This window comes from Oryctolagus cuniculus, chromosome 12 (assembly GCF_964237555.1).
Source record: "Oryctolagus cuniculus chromosome 12, mOryCun1.1, whole genome shotgun sequence".
NCBI lineage: Eukaryota > Metazoa > Chordata > Mammalia > Lagomorpha > Leporidae > Oryctolagus > Oryctolagus cuniculus.
In genome coordinates this window covers 21,080,772-21,107,713 of record NC_091443.1, presented here as the reverse complement: position 1 = coordinate 21,107,713, position 26,942 = coordinate 21,080,772, and the positions used below count along the sequence as shown (strand labels likewise).

The 26,942-nt window shown below is 47.3% G+C and overlaps 1 protein-coding gene across 1 annotated transcript; it reads right to left on the bottom strand.

The window, feature by feature from the left end:
* Positions 1-1,808: 1,808 nt before the first annotated feature.
* TBPL2 (TATA-box binding protein like 2) lies at positions 1,809-26,030 on the bottom strand. Its single transcript, XM_008269797.4, has 6 exons — positions 25,573-26,030; positions 24,517-24,604; positions 19,251-19,342; positions 14,487-14,654; positions 10,313-10,407; positions 1,809-2,043 (listed from the first exon to the last, which is right to left on the bottom strand). Exons 1-6 carry the CDS (start codon positions 25,980-25,982, stop codon positions 1,967-1,969), a joined length of 930 nt encoding a protein of 309 aa, XP_008268019.3. The 5' UTR covers positions 25,983-26,030; the 3' UTR covers positions 1,809-1,966.
* Positions 26,031-26,942: the final 912 nt, after the last annotated feature.

The following is a 26,942-nucleotide window of genomic DNA, read 5'->3' as shown; positions in this document are numbered from 1 at the left end:
GGGCTCAGCCCCCCGGAGCCCTGCGCCGCGCCGGGACCCTTGTCTTAGGGGGCTAGTGCGCCGCACAAAATCTCCTCGGGGCTTCAGGCCAAGGCCACTCGTTAACGCGGCGAACCTCAGCAAAAAAATAGGACGATGCCCCCAAGGATTCTGGGAATAAGACGAGATTCAAGAGCTTTGTTTCATTCCCTGTGTTTTCAAGTTTGGCAAAAACTGGGGCTGGCGCTGTGGCGCAGCGGGTTAACGCCCTGGCCTGAAGCGCCGGCATCCCACGTGGGCGCCGGTTCTAGTTCCGGCTGCTCCTCTTCTGATCCAGATCTCTGCTGTGGCCTGGGAAAGCAGTGGAGGATGGCCCAAGTCCTTGGGCCCCTGCACCCGTGTGGGAGACCTGGAAGAAGCTCCTGGCTTCAGATCAGCTCAGCTCCGGCCATTGCAGCCATTTGGGGAGTGAACCAGCGGATGGAAGACCTCTCTCTCTCTAACACGCTCAAATAAATAAAATAAACCTTAAAAAAAAAAAAAAAAGTCTGGCTAAAACTGTAGCAAAGTCGGGAGGAGGCGGCCTGGGTCTTGGGAGGTTTGGGTCATCCACCTGCTTAACAGCTGTGTGACTGGGGGACAAACTCCTTAACGTCTCTGTGTCCATTTTCTCACGTTCAACCGACATAATTACGGTACCCAGCTAACACCGCCAGGGTTAAGAAATACAACTACTGGTAATCTAGTAACACTTGACTGATAAGGAGCCAGTGAAGACGTCCAAGTCCAAGTCAGTCTGAAAAGCCAACGTTACCTAAAGGCCGTCGTCCCTTGCCTACCCCAGACCACACTTAGAGTTTGCTCTGGGTACCTCGTTAGGACTTCACTTCTTGTTTCTTCTGGGTGGCAGTGAGGGGCAGGGGAGGAACACAGTGTAGGGGTGACTCAGAGTTTGAGAATGCCTTTCAACTACAGAGGGAACAAAGGAAAGTGGGTTTGTGGGTCATCCAGCCTGGTGATGGTCAGGGGTTATGTTAGGAGGCTGAGGACTCCCCTCCATTCTCTCCCAAACTCCACCTCTCGGGATTCCTAACTGCCTGCCAGGTGTCAAGTGATACTCCCCAATCCCTGGATACGTGGGAGACACAACTCTACCTTCCCACAAACCTCTTTCCTTACCTTGGCAAAAGGCGTTCCCACTGCACACCTAGGACCAGGCATCAGGGTAGCCCCATCCCTCACTCAACATCTCCATCAACAAAGGCTGCTGACTGCAACCTGAAAAGTCCTAAATAGGATCCCTCTGTCCCACTTCCTCTCAGATGGCCTTACCTAGTGGGTTTTTACACAATTAGATGGGATCCTAAAAGCAAGCAAAAATCCCCTCTATATGTAAAACGGAGCTTCCACTAACCATGAGTGGTCCCTGCAAGTTTAGGGTTTGTTTTTATGTGAGGGAAATGGTTTTCTCTGAGCCTCCCCCATGAAAGGACTTCAAGGTCTCAGACTTTGCACGCTTCACTTTTATTCTCACAACATCATTTGCAGTGTCCATCACCTCACAGGATCACCTGCTGCATATTTTAAAAGGCAAAATTCAGACGCATTCATTGCTCTCCTGCTGCATTCGTTTCTGAACTGAAATTTCTGTATATTGTGAAGTGTTTCAGGAGACACATGTTCATGTGTTACAAATTTAACAAGAGCAGAGCACTGAATTCTAACAATACTACAACACCTTTCTAGCAAGGCCCTCATCTCTCCAATTCTGAATTGTTTACTTGCTCAATTTTTAAAATGGCACACAAGAGCCATTTTTAAGTGAGAAGTTTTTTTCACTTTTTAAGGCATGTTACTCAGAGAATCACCCTTTAAGTCAAAATCTACTTGGAGCACCTACAGTTACAGGTAGAAGCCGCCAGCTGTTTCTTTGCGGGGCTCGTGTCCATTTTCAAACCAGCTTAATGCAAGATGGTGAGAAACAGTCTCAGGCTTTTTTAAAGCCTTTGAGAATAGGATAGATGTTTTCAAATGCTTCGTAGATTTCAGAACGTTCTTTGGCACCTACAAAGAAATCCAAGGGTACATCATCTTTAATATAAAAACAATACCAAAATGTTGTTAACACTAAAATCTCATTGTGTCACTTTTTAAAAAATTATTTAAATTTTAAAAATAATTTTTTAAAAAATTATTTACTTGAGGGGCAGACAGCAAGAGAGACCTCTCATGTGCTGGTTCTGTCCCCAGGTGCTCACAAAATCCAGGACTCCCCCTTCAACCACCACCTGCTGCCTCTCGGGGTCTGTATTTAATAGCAAACTTGAGTTAGGATCAAACCCCGGTGCTCCGCTCTGGCTGTGGGAGACTTAACCAGCATCTTAACTGCTAAGCCAAACACCTGGCCTATTCAATGATTTTTCATAGGCTTGCACCTCTTTAACAGTGCCTGAGAAGTGAAATTTATTTTTAGTAAAGAATTTGGCAACTGCAGTTGTATTTCCAAAAAACTCATGCCCTAGAGCAACACGGTATGGGTGTGGCCTTCAGCCACACTGTGTCAGCGCCTGGGGCACTTAGCTATGAGCCACTGGGACTCACTCTGGTCTCTGGTTAACAGCTTGAGGCCCTAAGAGTGACTACAGATTGAGACAAACTGGAAGAAGCTTTTCTAGAGTTTAAAATTTCAGTGTATAGATAGATGGGATCATTAGGGACAAAAATTGTACCACTGTCACTCTTAATTGCAGGTTTCAAGGGATTTAAGTATAGCATAATAGCTCTGGGATTTAGAAGGATACAGCGTGACTTAGACAAGTCTCCACCCTTGGGGAATCTCATCCATCAGTCCCCACTCATCGCTTGTCACCTTCTGCCACCTCCATAGCACACAGCTCATTGTGCTGGGGCCCCGGGCTGGGCCTCCTGATGGTTCTGTACCAGACACTTACCGGATGCCTTCCTGGGTAAGAGGAGGAGGAAGAGGTGAGTGAAAGGAATATGAACATTGTTAGCCTGGAGAGAATGAAAAGCAGCTTCTGTCGATAAAGACTTTCCCGAGCGCTGTCAAGTTGGGAGGGAGGGAGGCTTCAGTAGAAGAAACAGCCCCTGGTTTAATTATAGGGCTCAAGAGAAGAAAGGACCAACAGGACCACGACCAGGTTCAAGAGGCAGGTGGAAACAGGGATTTGGAAGCCAGGATGAGCCATATGAATTTTTTTTTTTTCCCTAGGAGACAAACATGACAACAAGCAAATGGAGAAAGCAAAACCCTGGTGTGTTGCTGGCGGGGGTGTCAGAGGGTTCAGTGGTTTGGTGGGTCCTCTCAAAGGTAACGAGTGACCTCATGACCCGGCATGTCCGACTTCCGGGCAAACACTCCCTTAGGCCGAAACCACCTGCGCTTCCGTTGCAAGCTACTCAGTGCCACCCCCGTGCCCCAAAGGGGAAAGGACACAAGTGTGTGGTGTGTCCAGACACCAGAATACCGCTCAGCCATCAAAGTCAGGGTTGACGCACGCCGCTACACGGATGCAGCTCAGAGACATGCCAAGGAAAGCGTCTTAGACGCAGAAGAACACAAGGCCGATGACAGGAAACACCCAGTATAGGTCAGTCCACCGCAACAGAATGCCAGGGGCCGAGGGGCAGGGGACTGCAGGGAAGCTGGTTAACGGCACGGGGTTGTATTTTGGAGCACAGGAAACATTCTAGAACTAGACAGAGGTGGTGGACATCCACAGCGCACAATGCTTGGAACGTGCTACAATGCCACGGAACTTTATGAAGTGGTTGAATTATTGTCATGTGAATTCTACCTCAAGTTTAAAAAAATGTAAAGAATCAAGCATGAAGTCCTCATCAACTTGATTTTTTTTTTTTTTTTGCTAGGTCAGTGCAAAACATTGCCAAGGAGCCTCTTATCTGTGGGACTCCACCTGGCAGCGGGGGGTGGGGAGGAGGCGAGTTACTGACACCCGCATGAAAAATTCTGTGCCTCAGCCCAAACATGTTGGTACCCAAAGAGAGACTGGTCTGTAGGAGCCAAACAGAGTTTCTGGCCGCAGTACGGGAGGGGCTATTACAGAAGAACCTGCCTTTGGTTTTATCAGCTTTTGTCGCTCCGGGAGGCAATTGCCTGGAGCAACCTTCTTAGTGGACAATAAGACAGGACAGATGTAGCAAACAGGCGAGGATAACTCAAAAAGCTGCTGGAAAGTGGAAACAAAAGGGGATCTGAGTACAAAGCACATTTGAAACCCATGCTCCTGCCATCGGATCAGCGCGGTGCGCCGGCTGCAGCGCGCCGGCCGCGGCGGCCATTGGAGGGTGAACCAACGGCAAAAGGAAGACCTTTCTCTCTGTCTGTCTCTCTCTCACTGTCCACTCTGCCTGTCAAAAAAAAAAAAAAAAAAAAAAAAAAAAAGTCCAGGAAATATTATGAGAAAACTGTGCAAGGATTTCAACCGTGTTGGCACCAAAATAAAGTTTGCATTCCATTTCCCCAGCAACCACGGTGTGGGGAGGTGGGGGGTTGTCCTCTATCCACCTCTAAATCCAATCCAAGCCTCTCCTGGTTCCATGTCGTTGAGGACCAGTGTGTCCAGGGATAACCATGGACTTCACTTTGTACCATTTTTCCTAAAGCACATAAAACAATCACGTCTATATGCATTCAGGCTCAGACCTCACCGACCTCTGTCTGGACATCCATCACTTCCTTTACAGCAGGGCCGTCAACAAAACGTTGTATAAAATTGAGGAGATTTGGTCAATTTTGTCAAATAATTCTTCAGTTAAATATTGGCATCAAAACTTCCAAGGAACCTAAACTGGTGCCATAGTCCTGGTAACAGTCACCAAAACTCCAAGTGGCAGCACCAGGCTCCAATCAGATGGCCCTTGCCTTGAAAGCAGGACGTAACCCGTCCTTTTCTTCTGGCTGTGACGGCTGCCACTTGGGGGGCAGAAACAACTCTCCCTAACCTCCTGCCCCTCGGCCAGCCCAAGTACTGACCTCTAGCACCACTTGGGCTTTCCAGTTCTCTTCCTACACCAAGTCCGAACAACACATCCTACTTCCCCAGATGATGCCACATTTGCCAGAATCTTGCAAATTAAAATTATATATACAAACTCCTCAAGCTATTCACCTTACTGTATACACCAACCTGTTAGATTACTGGTAACCAGGACAAGGATATTCATTAACGTCTGCCCATGGTTCTGCTTTCTCTGACCTGCTTATCCCCAAGAACCACTGATGGCTAGCTGACAGGAGGTGTCTCCTGCACCACAGTGACCCGGCCTCGTCACCCTCGATGCTGAAGACATGGGTACGTGGGAAGCATCTTACACAAGCCTCTTTAGATGCCACCTTCCTAGCACCAGGGCAAGGCATCACTGTAAATCCCATGCCTTTTAATGATGAGGAAAAGCCCAGGAAATTGGGTTTTCAAGGAGATTAACAGCCAGCTAATGTTTATACCACGTGCCAGACACTGTTTTCTTCTAACAACTTAGGAGTTGCCATGGCCATGTGCACCTGACACATATGGAAACCAAGGTGGAGGATGTCAACTCATCCAAGGCTGCACAGCCCACAGTGGTAGGGCCTGGATTCAGACTGGACGCTGGGCTCCAGAGTCCCTCTGTCACCACTGTGCCTGCTCAGCCGCCATCAGCCGACAAGGAGAATTAGGAACAAAGTGCACGAGACACTGCACAAGTGCTTTCTTGGGCTGCAGCCAGGGCAGCGTAGTGAGGACGGTGGGCCCTGGGGCCAAGCACACCCACTGCCACTGTGCGGCAGCACATACAGCTGTTTGACGTTACTAGAGCTTTCCATTGTCCCCACGTCACAGGGGGAGGCAACAGAGATCAAGTACAACTTCCTGGAGTCACACGGATCTCATATAAAAGTCCTAACTTAAGGGTGGGCATTTGGCCTAGCACTTACATTGGATCATCTGGGGTCAAGTACTGGTTCGAGTTCCCTGCTGATGTGCTCCCTGGGAGGCAATGGTGATGGCTCACGTTCATGGGTCCCTGCCATTCACATGGAAGACCTGGGTCGAGTTCCTGGCTCTAGGTTTTGGTCCTGGTCTGGGGCCACTGTGGGCACCTGGGCAATGAACCAGCAGGTGGTGGCTCTGTTTCTCTGTCTCTCAAACAGTAATTTCTAAGAAGTCCATCCTTAGCACCGTGCCTGGCATTTGAGTGCCCACGCACACGTTAACTGTTCTTACGATCCTGGGAGTGAAAGTTGACATTTTGCTCTTCACTGTGTATTATTCCAGGAGGAAGATATACTATTACATTTAGTATGGCTTGAGAAAAAACTCAGGTCTGAAATGCCACACCAGCCACAGCCAACAAGCCTGGAGCTGGAAAAACAGCTTGCGCTTGGCCCAGGGCCCCTGCGTTCTGGTGGCTGAGAGTATGACAAGGCAAGATGCTGGGCCTCTTTGTGCTCGGCACACTGTACTGCCACATTCACATGCAGCCATGCACATGGTGCCTGGAGCTCTGCAGAGAACTTCACGGCAGTGAAATATTGCTAAGGCCCTACAGCAGTATAATGGCTTCAAGTAGCCATGAGTGTGTGTGCCCTGTGCACCAGGGCTCTAGCATTCCTACCAGGGGAAGAGCTGGGATTCCTGGCTTTCTACAAACTCAAAAGGCATTTGTCATTTCAATATGCTCCCATCTTCTAGGCAAGAGTTACTCATCTTTGTCGGTCCCTTGCTTGCAAGGTATCTATGCAAAGAGTCCCGTTTGACCACGCTGCTGGAGGCCAAGCGGGAGCCTGTAGCACTTTAGCCAGCCACCCGACCCCAGCACCCCAGCTTCAGTGCAGAGGCAAGGCCAAAAGGAGACTTTGTTGATTCCTTTCTCTGGGTGTACCCCAAACTGGGTCCTTGGGTTTTTAATGTCTTTGTGGATGAAGGGAGTCTAGGAACCTTAGATTCAGGAGTAGGAACACTTGTCTCTAGGGATGAGGCACAAGTGATGTAACCCTGCACGTAACGCTTCGTGGCGTAGTTTGAGGCGATGTGGCATACACAGGTAACAACACTCATGGATGATGCTTGCTCCTCATTGCAGCAGACTTTCACTTCACAAGAGAAGAACTGGGATCTCAGTGAGCACATGTCAGCCCCTCGTCCACAGAATGACGATCCACAACTTGCAAGAATGCAGACATTGAAACCTGCCTATTCTGAGTGATTGACACAAATTTTAGGTAAGTGTGTTGAATGGCTTTCATTATCTTATGTCAACAATACCCTTTTGTTGTTTGAAAACTTCTAGCAAATATGTGCCTGAAAGCTTTTTTTTTTTTTTGGTTTGTTTGGGGTAAGTGAAATCACTAATGTGATTTGAGGATCTTTAAGGAAACCTTTAAGAGGAACTTAGCCTGTGTTTGCCAATTTATACTTTGAGCAAGACTGATTATATCAAAACTAAGAAGCTTCTGCACAGCCAAAGAAACAATCAGGAGTGAAGACACAGCCTATGGAATGGGAGAGAATGCTTGCAAACCATTCATCTGACAAAGGATTAAAATCCAGCATATATAAAGAACTCCCCAAAACTCAACTAAAAATTAAAAATGGAAAATGATACGGCTGGACCACTCACAAGGGGACATTCCAATGGTCAACAAATTTATGAAAAAATGCCCACCGCCATTAGTGGACAGGCAATGCAAATCAGAACTACAGCGAGGGGCTGGTGTTGTGGCATAGCAGGTTAATCGGCCACCTGGGACTCTGGCACCTACTGTGCGAGTCTTGGTTCGAGTGCTGGCTGCTCTGCTCCCAATCCAGCTCCCTGCTGCCGATGTGCCTGGGAAAGCAGCAGAAGATGGCCCATGGGCTTGGGCCCCGAGGAGACCAGGTAGGAGTTCCTGGCTCCTGGCTTTGGCCTGGCCCAGACCTGGCTGTTGTGACTATTTGGGAAATGAGCCAAATAGGATGGAACAGAGATCTCTCTTTCAAATAAACAAACTAAAAATGTTAAAACTTCAATGAGATATCATTTTACCCTAGTTAGAATGGCTACTATCAAAAAGAGGTAAACAGCAAATGTTGACAAGGATGCAGAGAAACAAACTCCTGTGCACCGTTGGCAGGAATATAAATTAGCATAGACATTACAGAAAACAGTATGGAAGCTCCAGGAAAACTAAGAACAGAGCTGCCATGTGCAGTGAGCTAGCATGCTTCAGGGTATATATCTCCAAAAGAAATGAAATCAGCAAATCAAAGTGATGCCTGCCCTCTCATATTTATTGCTGTGCCAGTCACAAGAGCTAAGATATGGAATCAATCTAGATTGATCTGGCAGATAAGACTCCAAAAGCACAGGCAACAAAAACAAAAGTAAGTGAAAGGATAAAGTGATAAAGAGAAGGTTATGGGGCCAGTGCTGTGGCGTAGTGAGCTAAGCTTCCGCCTGCAGCGCCGGCATCCCATGTGGGCGCTAGTTTGAGTCCCAGCTGCTCCTCTTCCCATCCAGCTCTCTGCTATGGCCTGGGAAAGCAGTAGAAGATGACCCAAGTGCTTGGGCCCCTGCACCCATGTGGGAGACCTGGAAGAAGCTCCTGGCTCTGGGTCAGCTCAGCTCTGGCCATTGTGGCCAGTAGATGGAAGAGCGCTCGCTTGCTCGCTCGCTCTCTCTCACACACACACACGCTACCTCTCAAATAAATAAGTAAATCTTAAAAAAATAAAAAGGTTATGTTTATACACAATGGAATACTATTCAGCCAGTACAAAAGAACATTTCATCACTTGCAGCCAAATGGATGGAGCTGGAGGACGTCGTGTCAAGGGAAAGACAAGTGCATGTTCTCTCGCGTGAGCAAGCTCCACAAAAGGCCAGAATGTAGAGCAGAGATCACTGGAGGTGGGGAAGGTGGGGAGGGAGAAAGGAGAGCAGGAGGTTGGACAACAGCTACTGCAACATGGTTAGATGGAAGGAGTATGCTCTAGTATTCACAACAGCTTGTTGTAGATTTTCTAAGCAGACGGAGGAGAGGTGCGCGCTCAGATGTGATGATGGGGACAGGGAAACGTTGATTGCTTTGATTTGATTGGCACATATCATGTATATTTCTTGAATGTCACACTGTACCACATGGAGATGTACAATGGTAGAGAGTTAATCCATGTTTTTAGGTGTTAAGGAGATGGAAATACTAACTAACCTGACTCGATCAGCATCCACTGAGTACACAGTTTGAATTATCACACTGAACTCCATAAATATGTACAATCAAAATAATTTTTTAGAAGTCACTAATACAGCAAAGAGTAATTATCTGTAAGATTTCAGTGGACTCACCCAAATCCTTAGAAAAAATAAAAACCAAGTAGATACAGAGAATTATGTGCACATTATTCATAAGAGATTAAATGCTACTTATTCATTATGTTGAAAATGATAGATATTCTATTTCTGATTATCAGTGGGGTTAAAGCAGTAAGATAATTTTCACTTGTACAGTTAAAGTTTTCTTTTATACCATCTTGTTTTGAATGCTGAGGGTTTAGTAAAAGATACTCAAATTCATCACTGGATGGAACATACTATCTAGAAGAACTGTATGGTACAGCCCTTTAAATGGATTTGGTCATTTGTGCTAAAAACCTTAGAAACAGTCATATTCTTCAAGATTTCTGAGCACCTACACTAAAAAAAGTAATTATCTAATTATATTCACATACAAATACCCAAATGTCTATGCCATTTATAAGTAGCAGATGGACAAGGAACACTTAAAGTATCTGACCATGTGAGGCTAAGTTAGACTCACTAACATGTTAGAACACAGGGCAGGAAACGTAGGTGGGCCAGCCAAGGTCAACCCACTACATGAGCCTGTGAGCTAGCAATTTCTTTATTGTTAAGTGGTTGGGGGCAGGAAATAAAAGTCAAAAGAATAACATTGATATAAAATTCACACTTTAGGGCCCGATTCTCTGTATAATGTCCTTGGTTACTTTCACATCACAATCCCAGAGTTCAGTAGTTGCAATGGACTCTGTGGTCCACAAAGCCTAGAATAGTCCTGACTTCCATCTTAGAACAATGTGCAGGCATTGGAAGTCTCTAAGAAGAGTTTGTGACAGCAGGTTAAGCTGGCTGTGTTATAACTGCTAATAAAAAGGCAGAATGCAAAGACGAATACATCATCTCAAATGACAGAAACACGAACAAGTCACTGCTTTAGGTATTGCCCGAGCAAAGCTATTGACAAGGAAAAGCAAAGCACACATGGAACTATTGAGTTTTATGAAAGTCAGAAAATAATCTTAGATCTTACCTGTCAACACAACTTTTCCAGATACAAAGATAAGCAACACAATCCTTGGTTTTACCATTCTGTAAATAAGGCCTGGAAACAGCTCAGGTTCGTAACTGTTAATACACAAAGGGAAAATGTTAAAAATAGCACTAGTTATCTATTTTTCCATAACATTCGAGACCCAGCATATTAAGTGGCACCTCCAAGCAGTTCTAAATCAGTGCTATTTTACCAAAAACCTCTCGGCTCTCTTGGTAAGCGCAGAGTCTTGAGTGTCCTATGTAATTTCTTATGCTGGTGGAGCTCAGAATTAATTTTGGGTTATAATATCCTTTCAACTATCCTAAGTTATTGGAAATGAAGGTAACTTAGGGCATCAGATTTAGTGTGTTAAGATTTTGTCAGATGAATGTTCTCATCTTTCAAAAAGAAGCCTGCCAACAAGAGTACACAAATGTTTTTCTTGATTTTCCAAGTTACCAATAAGCATATTTTAAATACATTTATAAACTGCTAAATATATTTTGCAGATAAACCTAAAACAATTTTGATCACTGCTCTTTGTCTTTGGATAGGTGCTATGCAAAGAAAGGAAACTAAATCCCATGTTTTTCAAATTCAGGATTTGTCCCTGTAAATAGTAACCCACTGATGTTTGCTACTGAGTGGAAGCCATTTCTCCATGGAGCAAAGGATGATGGGACTTAAGAACTACCTCTTGGCAGAGTCCAGAGAAGAGGCCAGAAACTGCAAAGACCAGAGGAGCCTACTAACGGCCAGGCAGGAGGGAAGCAGCAGAGCTGATAGAACAAAATTATCAGAACAATAGCTAATGGAACAATGATACAAGAAAAAGAAATAGGAGGGAATGAACACGTGGTACACACGGATCTTTGCACTTAGTGGGCAAATCCAGACTACCTGGCAAAGCTCCACTCAGTTCTGAACTAGCCAAGACCCCCACCAACAGCAGATGTGAAACCGCTTGTTAGCACCTGAAAGGGCATCACCATCGCAGGAGGGTGGGCGCGAAGGTCACCCGTGGGCAGGCCTGTCCCACTGGAACGTCACTGTGCCCTATTGCCAAAAGCCCATCAAGGATTCCACCTGCTAATGGCTTTCTGACACTGGGGAGACCGAGATCTGAGCTGGAGCCCTGAGAACCGCTCCCCCTTGCCCCCAACTACAAAATCCAGGCCATGAAAATGAAGGCGGGGACACAGAGGATTTTCACTTGACCTTCCAGCTGACTCTGAGGACTGAGAATACAGAAAACAAAAGACCCCAGTGTATCAATGGTGAATCCCACCTGGTTTCCAGAAAGAGTTTTAAAGTTACCAGCATAATGAGCTCCCCAATTAGAGGTTTTATTTATTCTCTGCTTCATTCTAAATCGCAGTTAAGGTAGAGGAAAGAGTAGTTTTACTCAGGGATGGAGAATATTTCATGGGTTGAGAATATTAAACATTTGTCAATGTTTTGGCCAGCCCAACTTCTACTTAATTCTTTCAACCTCACTGTAGGTGTTACTTCCTCCAGGAAGCCTTCCTTGACCTTCACCTGGTTACATTAAATATCTTGCTTGGTCCTATAGCACCATGAGAAGCCTTAATGTCATAGTTATACCTCATGACTATAATTGATCCCTTTATTTTAGCAAGTTCTCTGTGGGCAAGGGGCTTGACCTTATCAACTGCCATTATCACCTTAGCATCTGCTACACGGTAGTGACCTAGATTTTATTCACTCAACTAATGTTTATTATGAGGCTATTTTTTAATTAAAAATGAAAGGGAAAGGGGGAAAATGTTCACAGAAAACCATAAAGGTGACTATGGCATAGAAAGATGGATAGAGAAGGAGCTGAGTAACACAGGATAAACACTTGTTATTATTAATGTGTATTTTTAGATATTGACATACACATTTGCAAAATCTCTGGCATTAGGCGAGTCTGAGGTTTTCACAGAAGGCACACGTGACCTGACAGTTATAACTGACATGTGCCATGGTTCTCTGCAGAGAAGGCAACCAGAGAGAGGCCTTGGGGCCGGTGCTTTGGCCGTCTGGGGAGTTACAGGAGATGGAAGATCTGTCTCTCCCCCTCTCTAACTCTGCCTTTCAAATAAATAAATGAATCTTAAAAAAAAAAAAGGCAGGATCAGGAAAAGGCTAGAGGCCCACGACTCGAGCTTCTGGCAGATGAGGTAATGAACTATAGACAGACTCTTAAGGATGCAGGGTTCACTCTAAATCTACGAGTTACCTCAAGCCTAAGAAGGCGATACCTCCAGTGGCAATACTCCTTCCGTGGGGGAGAACTTCCCAGTGAGCTCAGAGTTCCGAAAGATGGGGCATATCCTGGGCGTTCAATAGGCACATATTGACAAAGAATGGATGCAGATGAGGGAAGGAAAATATAACTGGAAAAAGAAATATAACCGGGCCGGCGCTGTGACGCAGGTTAATCCTCTGCCTGCAGCATCAGCATCCCATATGGGTGCCGGTTCGAGTCCCAGCTGCTCCTCTTCCAATCCAGCTCTCTGCTATGGCCTGGGAAAGCAGTAGAAGATGGGCCAAGTCCTTGGGCCCCTGCATCTGCATGGGAGACCCGGAAGAAGCTCCTGGCTCCTGACTTCGGATCAGCTCAGCTCCAGCTGTTGCAGCCATTTGGGGAGTGAACCAGCGGATGGAAAACCTCTCTGCTCTCCTTCTTTTTTTTTTTTTTTTTTTTTATTATTTTTTTTTTATTTTTTTTTATTTTATTTTTTTATTTTTTTGACAGGCAGAGTGGACAGTGAGAGAGAGAGACAGAGAGAAAGGTCTTCCTTTGCCGTTGGTTCACCCTCCAATGGCCGCCGCGGCCGGCGCGCTGCGGCCGGCGCACCACGCTGATCCGATGGCAGGAGCCAGGTACTTCTCCTGGTCTCCCATGGGGTGCAGGGCCCAAGGACTTGGGCCATCCTCCACTGCACTCCCTGGCCACAGCAGAGGGCTGGCCTGGAAGAGGGGCAACCGGGACAGAATCCGGCGCCCCGACCGGGACTAGAACCCGGTGTGCCGGCGCCGCAAGGCGGAGGATTAGCCTAGTGAGCCGCGGCGCCGGCCCTCTGCTCTCCTTCTGTAACTGTACATCTCAAATAAAATCTTAAAATCCTACCTAAGAAAAAAAAAACACTAAGACAAACATTGCCCGATGCATATCATGAGAGATAAAAATTAACATTTTTAAGAGAAAACAATTTGGCTTCTGTTCAGATCGATGTAAAAGGAAAGCACCCAGATGTTAGGGAAAGCACAGCTGTATGACCCCATCCACTGGCGCTAACAGAATGACTGCTCGACGGGAGAGAGAAGGTAAAAGTCTGGCAGGAAAGGGCTTGAGCTCAAGCTTGACAAGAGAATTTGAGAGAAGCCAGCATCGTGGTGCAGCCGATTAAACCCGGCCTGGGACGCCAGCATCCCTTAAAAAAAAAAAAAGGCAACTGAGAGCACTGTGCTTCTACCTGGCCAAGTGCCTTCATCCCAGGTAGGTGTTCATCCCAGGGGAGGAGGAGGCACCCTCCCTCATGGCTCCCTGATGGCCTGGGCTGGACGGAGACAGAACAAAGCCGCTGAGGACAAGGGGGGAGCCCTGGCTGTAGAGACGGGAAGTTGTGTTTGAAGAATCCAGGCAGGCGAGCGATTCTCCCCTAGGGTGGGGGCTACAGCTACCCAACAAGACATACCCCCAATCAAACACAGCAGCACAAAACGACATAGGCTTGCTTTCAGAGAGTATGCGTTTTTGTTTTGTTTGTTCTTAAGTCTTCCCCACAACCCTTTCCCACTTGCCTAACCCATCTCATACCCCTTTGTTTCTGCACTGCCAGCAGCATTGGCAACACCTGTGAGCTTTTGGGGGCTGCAATTTAAGCAAAATCTCTGATGAGGAAACCTAGCCAGGAATGTGTGCGTTTCCCGTGCCGTCCAGGTAGTTACGACGCGATTTCAGGTTCAAAACTGTTATCTTGAAAGATTGTGCACACAGGGTCACCCGTGAGGACAAGGGCACAGCATCCCAACCCACGTGCACCTTCCGTGCTCCCCAACCTGCTAACAGCCACACCCCCTCTGAAAGACCCAGTCTGCAGGCAGCCCGTGGTGTCATTTAACGCCCTGAACTCCAAGTTCAGCTCCGTAGCCGCCATACCTACTGAACTGCTGATGGGTTAGCACCAAGCCCTCCAGCCTGATGGGAAATCGCACATCACAGCTCCCGACCATGTTCTGAATTTTGAAGTCGAGGAATCTGGCGGGGTACCCGAGCTTCTGCACCACGCGGGCGTACTTCCTCGCTGCGAGTCGAGACTGCTCTTCGCTGGGGAGGGGCAGACACGGGGGAGGCGTCTCGGTCACTGGGCCCTGCACACGGGCGTCTGCTGCACTCACACACTTCTCACTGATCTTCCCCCTCCTCTGCAGCTTCACCCGCTTGTCCTTAAGTGAGGAAGGGGCTCTGCCCACCAGACTGCCCTGCCCGAGCTCCTATGAAGCGCGCGAAATGCACTTGTCTCTGTTGGTCACTTTCCACACAGGAGGTACTTTTGTCTTTCAAGTGCTATTTCAGTGCTAAAGTATCGTTCAATAGAATTCACTATTCTACTCGTTCTCAAAGAGGAGCCTAAGGCCAGCAGCGGGCGACTGGGAGCTTGATAGAGAGGCCAGGTCGGTCCCAGGCGTGTAGACACCCTGGGGAGGTATTTAACTAGTCCTCCAGATACCTGTGATACTGAAGTTCATGAACCAGCTATCTGGTCTCAAAGTACATGCTACACTGACGGGAAGACAACAAAAATAAGACAAACACATCCCCAAAACACCATCAGGGAGAGAGATACGTGCTCAGTGAGTACAGACGTACTGCGAGGACTGAGGTCTCTATGGGACAAAATGCTTCTCCCCACTCCCACCCCAAGAAAAAAGAAACCCCACTTCCAAGCCAGCTCCCTGCTAACGCTCCTGGGGAAGCAGAACATGACCCACATGCTTGGGCTCCTTCTACCCACATGAGACCTGGATGGAGCTCCAGGCTCCTGGCTCTGGCCTGGCCCAGCCCTGGCTGTTGCCACTATTTAGAGTGAACCAGCAGATGGAAGCCGTCTCTCTCCACATTTTGAATGAATAAATGAGTGATTGAATCTTAAACAACAACAACCACCCACCACTCGAAAGCAAGCAAGGCCAGTTTGAATTTGCTGGCCTGAATCAAAGGAAGTGTTTGGTTCTCTTAATGTGGATCCTTGGCCAACACTGGCCCTTCTTATGTGTATTAATTACTTCATTACTTTGCTTCACGTAATGTTGGTTCTTCTTACCCACTTCTAACTCCTGAAATGTCCTAGTAAGGCCATGTCTCCAAGTGAGCTCATGAAACCAACTGTTTCCTTTTTTTTTTTTTTTAAGATTTACTTATTTGAAAGTCAGAGTCAGGCAGAGGCAGAGGCAGAGAGAGAGAAAAAGAGAGAGGGGCTAGCGCTGTGGTGCAGTGGGTTAAAGCCCCAGCCTGCAGCGCTGGCATCCCATATGGGCACTGGTTCAAGTCCCTGCTGCTCCTCTTCCGATCCAGCTCTCTGCTTTGGCCTGGGAAAGCAGTAGAGGATGGCCCAAGTGCTTGGGGCCCTGCACCCGCATGGAAACCTGGAGGAAGCTACTGGCTTCGGATCAGCTCAGCTCTGGCTGTTGCAGTCATTTGGGGAGTGAACCAGTGGGATGGAAGACCTCTCTCTCTCTGTAACTCTTTCAAATAAATAAAGTGATTCTTTAAAAGAGAGAGAGAGAGAGAAAGAGCGCGAGCTTCCATCTGCTGGTTCACTCCCCAGATGGCTGCAGTGGCCAGAGCTGCGCTGATCCGAAGCCAGGAGCTTCCTCTGAGTCTCCCAAGTGGGTGCAGGGACCCAAGCACTTGTGCCATCCTCCATTATGTTTTTCCAGGCCATAGCAGAGGGTTGGATTGGAAGTGAAGCAGCCGGGACTTGAACCGGTGCCCATCTGGGATGCTGGCACTGCAGGCGGCAGCTTTACCTGCTACACCACAGCACTGGCCCCAACTCTTTCCATTTTTAATAACTACATTCTGCCTAACTGACACATTATACATCCCACAAAGGTAATAAGTACAAATTCTGGGAGTATGTGTAGTCCTGTAGTTTCTTGGAACATCAGATCTGATTATCACACCGAAACAACAATTCAAAGTCTACATACATGTTCATGTTCATTGTGCAAACATTAGAAGCCCTATCTCACCATCAGTGGTGATAACCACTTAAACTTGACCTTTCACATTCTTCCTATGCAAACACAGTTACTCTTCACTCTTGTTATTACAACTAAGGAGGATGGGTTTGGATACATTTTTGGAGATAATAGTAAGATCTCTTTTTTTATTTTATTTTATTTATTTTTAATTTGACAGAGTTAGACAGTGAGAGACAGAGACAGAGAGAAAGGTCTTCCTTCAGTCGGTTCACCCCTCAAATGGCCACCATGGCCAGTGCAGCGCCAATCTGAAGCCAGGAGCCAGGTGCTTCCTCCTGGTCTCCCATGCAGGTGAAGGGACCCAAGGACTTGGGCCATCCTCCACTGCCCTCCCGGGCCACAGCAGAGAGCTGGACTGGAAGAGGAGCAACTGGGACTAGAACCTGGCGCCCATATGGGATGCTGGCGCCGCAGGTGGAGGATTAACCAAGTGAGCCATGGCGCTGGCCCCAAGATCTCTTTCACTAGCCACATTTTCACAACTCACTAATGCAAACTCAAAAAAAAACATATAGATTTGGACAATAGGTATCTTATTTTCTGCACTCACTATTCTAGGGATTCATGATCAGCTTTTAGGAACCAAATAAATTCAAACAGGGAAAGATTCACACATGAGGAATATGAGCATATTTTACACATAAGTCGGACAGCAAGCCTGCGATCCAGTTGTTTTCCACACTACAACTTAAGGCAATGTGACCACCCTTCCAATTCAACAAGTGTGCACAAGACTAATGCGATTTTACTTTGTGGTTTACAATAAAAATCCTAGTGGTAAATATTTAATTTGGGGCAGCACTTGTGGCATAGATTGAGCCTCTACCTGCAGTGCCGGCATTGCACATGGCACCGTTTCGAGTCCCGGCTGCTCCACTTCCGATCCAGCTCCCTGCTATGGCCTGGGAAAGCAGTGGAAGATGGCCCAACTGCTTGGGCCCCTGCACCCACGTGAGAGACAGAGAAGAAGCTCCAGGCTCTTGGTTTTGGATCAGCCCAGCTCTGGCCATTGTGATCACTTGGGGAGTGAACCAGCGGACAGAAGACCTCTCTCTTTCTCTGCCTAATAAATAACTCTTTTAAAAGTAACTTCCTGATTTAAATAATGCTGAAATGAACATCTTGCAGATTTCTTGCAAAACTGCCCAGTAATCACTAAACATCAAGATTTCTGGGACTAGGGATCCACAGATTCCTGGAAGGGAAAGTACAGACGTTTGCTCAGACACAGGTAAAATGCTTGATAAGTACAAACAGGTGGGGGAAATGGGGTAGAAATGGATTTTTCCATTAATGTACTGAGTACCAACTGATCATAAAGAAATGATCTTACATTGAAATAAAAATTGAGACCTGCTTTGTCCAACTGAATTATAGATTCAGTCCCTCAGTTGATCAGTGGCTACACATGGGTGGAAAAGACCTAGAACACTTCTATCATCATCTAGAGAAAGGTCTAGATGAGTCAAAATGCCAACTATCCTCTCCCCTTTACAAAGTGACACCCGAAAATACCAGAAAAAATACATGAAGTATATGTATAATATTATGCATGAGGAATGCCTTCCTAAGCATGAAGACAAAGAAGCCATAAAGAAAAAACTAGATAGACTACACATAAAAAATTTAAATTGTGTTTTTAGAAAAACACAGAACAGCATAAACAGTAATAAGCAAAAATCTTTACAGTATATAAAGTGGTAAGAATACTCAATTATAAAAGTTATTAACACATCAAGTATCTCCATAGAATACTGGGCAAAAAACATTACTAGCAATTTGTACTATTATGAACACTTAATCTCACTAGAAAATGAAATAAAGCAACTTTTTTTGCCAATCAACTTATTAAACATGGAAAAGAATATTGACACCTGGCACTCCTAGCAGAAAATAGACACTTAAGACATTACAAAGAAGGGACGAGTGATGTGACATAGCAGGTTAAACCGCTGTCCCATATGGGTGCCAATTGGAGTCCTGGCTGCTCCACTTCCAACCCAGCTCCCTGCTAAAGGCCTGGGAAAGCAGTTGAAGGTGGCCCAAGTGCTTGGGCCCCTGCCTCGCATGTGGGAGACCCAGAGGAAGCTCCTGGCTTCAGCCTGGCTAAGCCTTGGCTGTTGTGGCCACTCGGGGAATAAACCAGCAGATGGAAGACCTATTTCTCCTGTCACTCATTCAAATAAATAAATCTTTAAAAGAAAAAGGAGAGAGGAGACACTGGCACAGTCTTTAGGGAGGACAACATGCTACCCATCTTTGTGACACAGGGAGGAGCAGCTCTCTCACTAGCTTGATGGCGACAGGACACACTCGCTGCAGGCACAGGTGTGCTTTGCATGAGTGCACGAAGAGCCAGCATTTGAAGGGACGCCACCTGAACTAGTGCTCAGGCTAAGAGCCAAGAAATGTCCACTTTCCCTTCTTTAGAAAGTCCTGCCCGTTTATCTGGAGGGAGGAAACCCCACAGCAACTTCCTCCCCAGGCTTACTGCCTGCTGTCTTTCTCCACAGCTTTTGGAGAAATGCCCCTTGCAAACAAATCACAGTAGCCCAGATAAGCGTCCTGGGTTCTCTGGGGGCATGGGGACTGTGAGATGTGGGGGTGTAACTCAACCTCGTGAGGACTGAGCGTGCCCAGGAGGGCCCCCTCGTACCTTTTGGCTCCCGTGCAGACCATTTTGCCAGAGCTAAATATGAGGGCCGTCGTCCGGGGCTCTCGGATCCTCATGATGACAGCAGCAAACCTCTGTGCACGGAAGCCAAGAGCAAAATTAGCCTCTGCCGGGAGTCAACACCCACCCAGTGGAGAAACTGTGCTGCAAATTAAACGGATCTCTAAGAAACTGTGATCGGATGGGAAAACTAGCCCACAGCTGAGTCCCGTCTCCGCCACTGAACGTGACAGAAGTCATTACGGGGGATGGCACTGGGATGCACCAAGCAGGTTAAGCCACTGCTTGAGATGCCCAGATTCCATGGCAGAGCGCTGGTTTGAGTCCTGGCTTCTCTGCACCTGGGAAAGCAGCAGGCGCTGGCTCCAGTGCCTGGGTCCCTGCCACCCATGCGGCAGACCCGGATGGTGGTCCTGATTCCCAGCTTCAGCCTGGTCCAGTGCTAGCTGTTGCAGTCACTTGGGGAGTGAACCAGTAGATGGAAACATTCTGCCTTTTAAAGAAAGAAAAAATTGTTTTTAAAAATGATTGGGAAAAAAAGACCAGGCTAAGAATAGTAATGTAGGGACCAGTGTGTGATATAGTGGGTGAAGCCTCTGCCTAAGCCGGTATCCTATACAGGCGCAGGTTCAAGACCTGGCTGCTCCGCTTCTGATCCAGCTCCCTGCTCATGTGCCTGGGAAAGCTGCAGAAGATGGCCCAAGTGCTCAGGGCCCCTGCACTCATGTGAGAGACCCAGATGAAGCTCCTGGCTCCAGCCTGGCACAGCTCTGGCTGTTGTGGCCATTTGGGGAGTGAACCAGCAGATGCAAGCTCTCTCTCTTCCTCCCCCTCCTCCTCCACTCTCTGTAACTACAAATTTCAAAATAAATAAATCTTTTTTTAAAAAAATAGTAATGTAATAGCTAAAAATCGGGAGTCTGTTATGCAAGAGTACTTAAAAATTTTCTTGGGAAAATGGAATTAAGAGATACATTTAGGTATCTGGTGCAGCAGTTAAGATGTCACTTGGAATGTCCCTGATTGGAGTGCCTAGGTTTGAGTCCTGGCTCCACTCCCAAATCCAGCTTCCTGCTAATGTGCACCAGGAGGCAGCCGGTGATGGCTCATGTGCTTACTTGTGTCCCTGCCATGCACCAGGGATTTCTGGATTGAGTTCCAGGCTCCTGCCTCCACCTGGCCCAGCCTTGACCTTTGTGCACATTTGGGGAGCAAATCAACAGATGGGAGCTCTCTCTCCATTTCAAATGAAATAACAGTTTTTGAAAAAGCAATTTGGGGGGCCAATGTGGTGGCATAGTAGGTTAAGCCATTCCTGCATCCCATACAAATGCCAGTTTGAGTTCCATCTCCTCCGCTTCCAATCCAGTTCCCTGCTAATGCGCCTGGGAAAACAACAGAAGATGGCCCAAGTGGTTGGGACCTTGCACCCACATGGGAGACCAGATGGAGTACTAGGCTTCTGGCTTCCACCTGACCCAGCCCTGGCTGTTGGGGCTTTTTGGGGAGTAAACCAGCAGATGGAAGATCTCTCTTTAAATCTGCTTTTCAAATAAAATAGATATTTAATAAGTCTTTGAATGAAAAATAAGAGAAAGAAGTGTTCCTGTCTTGCCCAGACTCTATACAAAAAAGCAACTAAACCACAGGGGGAAATATATATATATATATATATATATATATATATATATATATATAAATGGTAGGGGAAAAGGACAAAAAGTTGGCAAGTTCTGCTTGCCATAATAATTTAAGATTTATTTTAAAGTCAGAGTGAGAGAGAGAAGGAGGGAAGGGAGGGAGACAAACACAGAGATTTACCATCTGCTGGTTCACTTCCCAAATGGCCACAACTACTAGGCCTGGGCCAGGCTGAAGCAAGGAGCAAGAAGCTCTAGTCAGGTCTCCCATGTGAGTGTAGTCCCAAGGACTTGGACCATCTGCTGCTGCCTTCCCAGGTAAGTTAGCAGGGATCTGGATCACAAGTGGAACAGCTGGGATTCAAACCGGCACTCTGATATGGGCTGGCTAAGCCATTGTGCCATGACACTGGCCCCTGCCAGGGTAGTTCTCAAAGACTGAATGGGCAAGGCCTCCAGGGGACACTGATAGGCTCAGGGTGTGACATGACAGGTGTACACACAGATGTTCCACTCACGGCCTGCTCCTCCTCCTGCTCCCACACTCTTCCCCTACTGGGACTAAGTCTGGGGGTGTGGGGTACCATGGCCGATGACAGGGTTGGGGCTGCTCCACACAAGATCACAGCTCACGTCGAAGCCAGACAGGCACGCTCAGAGTTGAAGAATTAGCAGATAGTAGAACCCTGAGCTGGCTCGACAGAGTTGATCAAGTCCCATGAACGTGTTCCAGGTATTTACTAAAAGGTTACAGTCTCACCTGGTATTCATTTTGTTAAATTCTTGGGGCAGGCATTTGGCACAGTGGTGAAGCCACTGCTTGGGCGCCCTGCAAGTTAGAGTACCTAGGTTCAAGTCCCAGCCCAGTTTCCGAATCCAGCTTCCCACTAATGTACACCATGGGAGGCAGCAAATGATGGGTCAAGTGTTTGGGTCCCTGCCACCCATGTGGAAGACCTGGATGGGGTTCCAGGTCCCTGACTTCAGCCCGGTCTAATCCTGGCTGTTGTGGACACTTAGGGAGTGAATCAGCTGATGGAAGATTGCTGTCTCTCTCTCTCCCCTGCCCCTTTGTGTTTCAAATAAATTTCTTAAAAATTTTTTGGAGAATTATTATGTATTTGAAAAAGTAGACTGACAGAGAAGGACAGACAGAAAGAGATCTCCCACCTGCTGGTTTACTCCCCAAATGGCTGCAACGGTTGGGGCTGGGCCAGGACAAAGGAAGGAGCCAGGAACTCCACCCCGTCTCCCACATGGTTGGCAGGGGCACAGGTATATGGGCCATCTTCTGATGCCTCAACAGGAGCATTAGCAGGGAGCTGGACTGGGAGTGGAGCAGCCAGGACCTGACACCATGAACCAATACAGAATGCTGGTGTCGCAGGTGGCAGCTTACCCCACTGCACCACAATGCCCGCCCCTTAAACATTCTTAAGATAGCTTAAGGGGGCTCACTAGGCTAATCCTCCACCTAGCGGCGCCAGCACACCAGGTTCTAGTCCCGGTTGCCCCTCTTCCAGGCCAGCTCTCTGCTGTGGCCAGGGAGTGCAGTGGAGGATGGCCCAAGTGCTTGGGCCCTGCATCCGCATGGCAGACCAGGAGAAGCACCTGGTTCCTGCCATCAGATCAGCGCGGTGCGCTGGCTGCAGTGCGCCAGCCGCGGCGGCCATTGGAGGGTGAACCAAGGGCAAAGGAAGACCTTTCTCTCTGTCTGTCTCTCTCACTTTCCACTCTGCCTGTCAAAAAAAAAAAAAAAAAAAAAAAAGATAGCTTAAGGGGCCAGCGCTGTGGTGCAGTAGGCTAATCCTCTGCCTGCGGTGCTGGCATCCCATATGGGCGCTGGTTCTAGTACCATCTGCTCCTCTTCCAATCCAGCTCTCTGCTGTGGCCTGGGAAGGCAGTAGAAGATGGCCCAAGTCCTTGGGCCCCTGCACCCACATGGGAGACCTGGAGGAGGCACCTGGCTCCTGGCTTCGGATTGGTGCAGATCCGGTTGTTGAAGCCATTTGGGGAGTGAACCAGTGGATGGAAGACCTTTCTTTCTCTCCCTCTCACTGTCTGTAACTCTATGGAAGACCTTTCTTTCTCTCCCTCTCACTGTCTGTAACTCTATCTCTCAAATAAATAAATAAAAATCTTAAAAAAAAAAAAAGAAAAGATAACTTAGGGGCTGGCGCTGTGGCACAGCGGGTTAAAGCCCTGGCCTGAAGCGCCAGCGTTCCATATGGGCGCCGATTCTAGTTCTGGCTGCTCCTCTTCTGATCCAGCTCTCTGCTGTGGCCTGGGAAAGTAGTAGAAGATGGCCCAAGTCCTTGGGCCCCCGCACCCGCGTGGGCCTGGCTTCGGATTGGTGCAGCTCCGGCCATTGTGGCCATCTGAGGAGTGCAGCAGATGGAAGACCTCTCTATCTCTACCTCTCTCTGTAACTCTTTCAAATAAATAAAATAAATCTTAAAAAAAAAAAAAAAAGATAGCTTAAGCACCAGGCCAGAATTCCTTCAGGTGTCAAGTGCAAATCTGGACATATCCTATACATGTCCCCTACCCCCGCAAATGATAGGTCTGAGGATGGTAAGAGTAACATATTGCTAAAATAATCGCTCAGTTCAAAGGGTCTTCATAAAGTTCTTCAAAGGTGCCTATGATGCATTCGGAAACTTTGTGTAAAATGTTAACTTGTCTGTTAGTCCTTCTCTCCAGGAACCTTCTGCACTATCCCTGTGATGTGACCAGGCATTGCTGCGGCTGAGGGAATCTTAGCCCCCTCACAGCCCAGCATAGGAAAAAGAAAAAGGAAAGCTCCCTCGAACTTGGGTGATATTTAAATTCACACATCAGCAACCACACTACCACTGTGGTTAAAACACTTAATTCATAAAAGCTGGATGCTTGCGAAGTCTTTGGGTTCCGATCAACGTTGCCCTTTTCAACTCATCCCGTAAGTCCTCCACCCCTAAGCCCATGAACTTTTTCCCAGTAGGGGCGATGTCTTACTCATCTTTGAACTCTTAAGGACAGAGCCTGGCAAATCATCAGGTGTTGATTGGATTAACACATCCAATTCCCCCAGGTCCACAGACCTTACTTGGCCTTGGCAGGACACAGAAAGAATGGATTTTGTTGAAGCTTCAGAGGGAGAAAAAAAATCCCTGAATCTTATATTAATAAAGTAGAAGCTTGAACTTCATACTTATAAAAAATTAGCTTTCTTAAATAAGAGAAATTGCAAATGGAAAAACATACAAGTATCAGCAAGGTGGGAAAACATTTAGCAAAAGTTATTTCCAAAAATAGGATGGCATTTTAAGAAAGCTAGGAACTCAACAGTCAGACTGCTTAGGGTCACACTGAAAAATTTTTGGAATCACAGGGAAAAGATCTTAATTTCCAGAAACTACTCAGTAACAACTGCTCTATTCAGCACAGAGAATCAAATCATTTTTATAACTTCCAATGAACATAACTAAGCTTTTGAGTTGTCAAAAGCATTTTGCTAATATTTAAAAAAGCAAAACCAAAAAAGAATGAGTCAATATCATGATCATATGAAGGCAAGTAAATCTAAAGAGAAGCTAATTATTCAAAGAAATGTTGAAAAGCCTTACCTTTGGGTTATATTCTGCATTTTTTGCATGCAGAGCTATTTTCTTCAGATCCAGTTTACAGGCCAGGTTTACAGTGGAAACTATGTTCCTGACAGAACAAGTCAGCTTAGAAAATTATGTCAGATTTAAAGACAGAACAACATACTACCTTCCCACTTCATAGGTTAGCCCTTAGCAACTGCTAGGGGGGAGTGTTGTTCTCACTGTGAAATACACAGTGACTTGCTCCCCCGGAAGACGTAAGATCCCAGCATGAAATACTGAAATGGTTTATCCTAACATGACATGATCGAGTGACTAAAGTTAACTTTTAAATCTCTTTTGGCCGGCGCTGCGGCTCACTAGGCTAATCCTCCGCCTGCAGCACCGGCACCCCGTATTTTAGTCCCTGTTGGGGCGCCAGATTCTGTCCCGGTTGCCCCTCTTCCAGTCCAGCTCTCTGTTGTGGCCAGGGAGTGCAGTGGAGGATGGCCCAAGTGCTTGGGCCCTGCACCCACATGGGAGATCAGGAGGAAGCACCTGGCTCCTGCTTCTGATCGGCGCAGCGCGCTGCCCATAGCAGCCACTTGGGGGGGAGGGGTGAACCAACGGTAAAGGAAGACCTTTCTCTCTGTCTCTGTCTCTGTCTCTGTCTTACTCTGCCTGTCAAAAAAAAAAAAAAAAAAAAAAATCTCTTAAAACTATGCCTGAAAACAGAAACCACAGTTCCAAATCAATTTTCAACTCAAATTCAATTTTCCATCTATTTTTTGTGTTTATCCACCCCTAACCACAATTCTCAGCCAGTTCAATGCTTTAGCATAACATATAGAATCCTCCAAGAACATACCTATGAAGCCTAAACCCCCTCTTAGGGGAGCAATTAGTGCTTTGTTTTATAAATAACCAAACTGTCTAAAATACCAATTCAGTAAGAACTGCTCAAAAATCATGAAATCAGAAATTCTCCCCTCTACACTCCTATCCTGGAATTAGCTGACACCATGTCCAGAAATATAAGATGTGTACCCAGAAACTTCCCTCAGTTTAAAACGAAAGTCACAAAACACAACTTACTGGAGTTGCGGCACAATTCCAGAACATTCTGAAACAGGGGTCATCGGCGTCATGGGAGTTATGGACGCCAGAGGCAAGGGGTCGGAGCTGGGTTTCTCAGGAGGGGGCTGGACCGAGCCAGCACCCCCAGCCGGAAGCTGCGCGTGGGCATTCAGCAAACGGCTGTTCTCTGAGTCCAGCCCAGCGTCCTGCTCGCTGGGTGACGGCAGCCTGCTCCGTAGACCGTCATTTTCACAACTGTCTTCCATCTCAAGCTTGTTTCTAAGCACAGCCTGGCCTTTGTTTTCTTGGGTAAGTTCATCTGGTAGGAAGCTGAGATCCACAGATGAGAAGTCCTCAGCTGTCTCTTTGGCGTCTCCGGGATGTGGGTTAAAGGCAGCCTCTGGATTGGCCGGACTAGGTGTGTACATGTCGTAAGGTACAATGGGGCTGAACAGGGGAGCCACTGCTGGGGCTGGGTCATCCTAAACAGTTCCCAAAACACACACAGAGACAGAACACAACAAACAGCACAGCATGTTACACACCCAAGGGGACCACAGTGGCAGTCGGGCATTGGGTGCAGTATGATGGATAGTTCAAGTGTGTATATGGGGCCCGCACTGTGGCACAGCAAGTAAAGCCACCACCTGTGATGCCAGCATCCGATATGGGTGCCTGTCCTGTCCCGGCGGCTCTACGTCGGATCCAGCTCCCTGCTTATGGCCGGGAAAGCAGAAGATGGCCCAAGTGCTTGAGCCCCTGCACCCACATGGGAGACCCGGAAACAGTTCCAAAGTCACTGCCTGTAAAAATCCATGCATCTTGGGCTGGCGCCGCGGCTCACTAGGCTAATCCTCCACCTAGTGGCGCCAGCACACAGGTTCTAGTCCCGGTCAGGGTGCCGGATTCTGTCCCGGTTGCCCTTCTTCCAGGCCAGCTCTCTGCTGTGGCCCGGGAGTGCAGTGGAGGATGGCCCAAGTGCTTGGGCCCTGCAACCCCATGGGAAACCAGGAGAAGCACCTGGCTGCTGCCTTCAGATCAGCGCGGTGCGCTGGCCGCAGCATGCCAGCTGTGGCGGCCATTGGAGGGTGAACCAATGGCAAAAGGAAGACCTTTCTCACTGTCCACTCTGCCTGTCCAAAAAAAAAAAAAAAAAAATCCATGCATCTCTTTTTCATAATGCACCTTTCTGTGAAGTCTTTGAAAATCCCTCCCACTCACGTCCTGCCTCTTTCTACGAAGCACCATTAGGGTGCTCACACAGGTTCACAGCACACTGCAAAGTACTTGTGGAAATGCAGAAAAGCATTTTGCACAAAGTGTCTTTCCTCCTTCAGTCACCTCTCTAGCCACTTGCTGCGCTCCAGTTTTCCTCACTGAGCAACCGC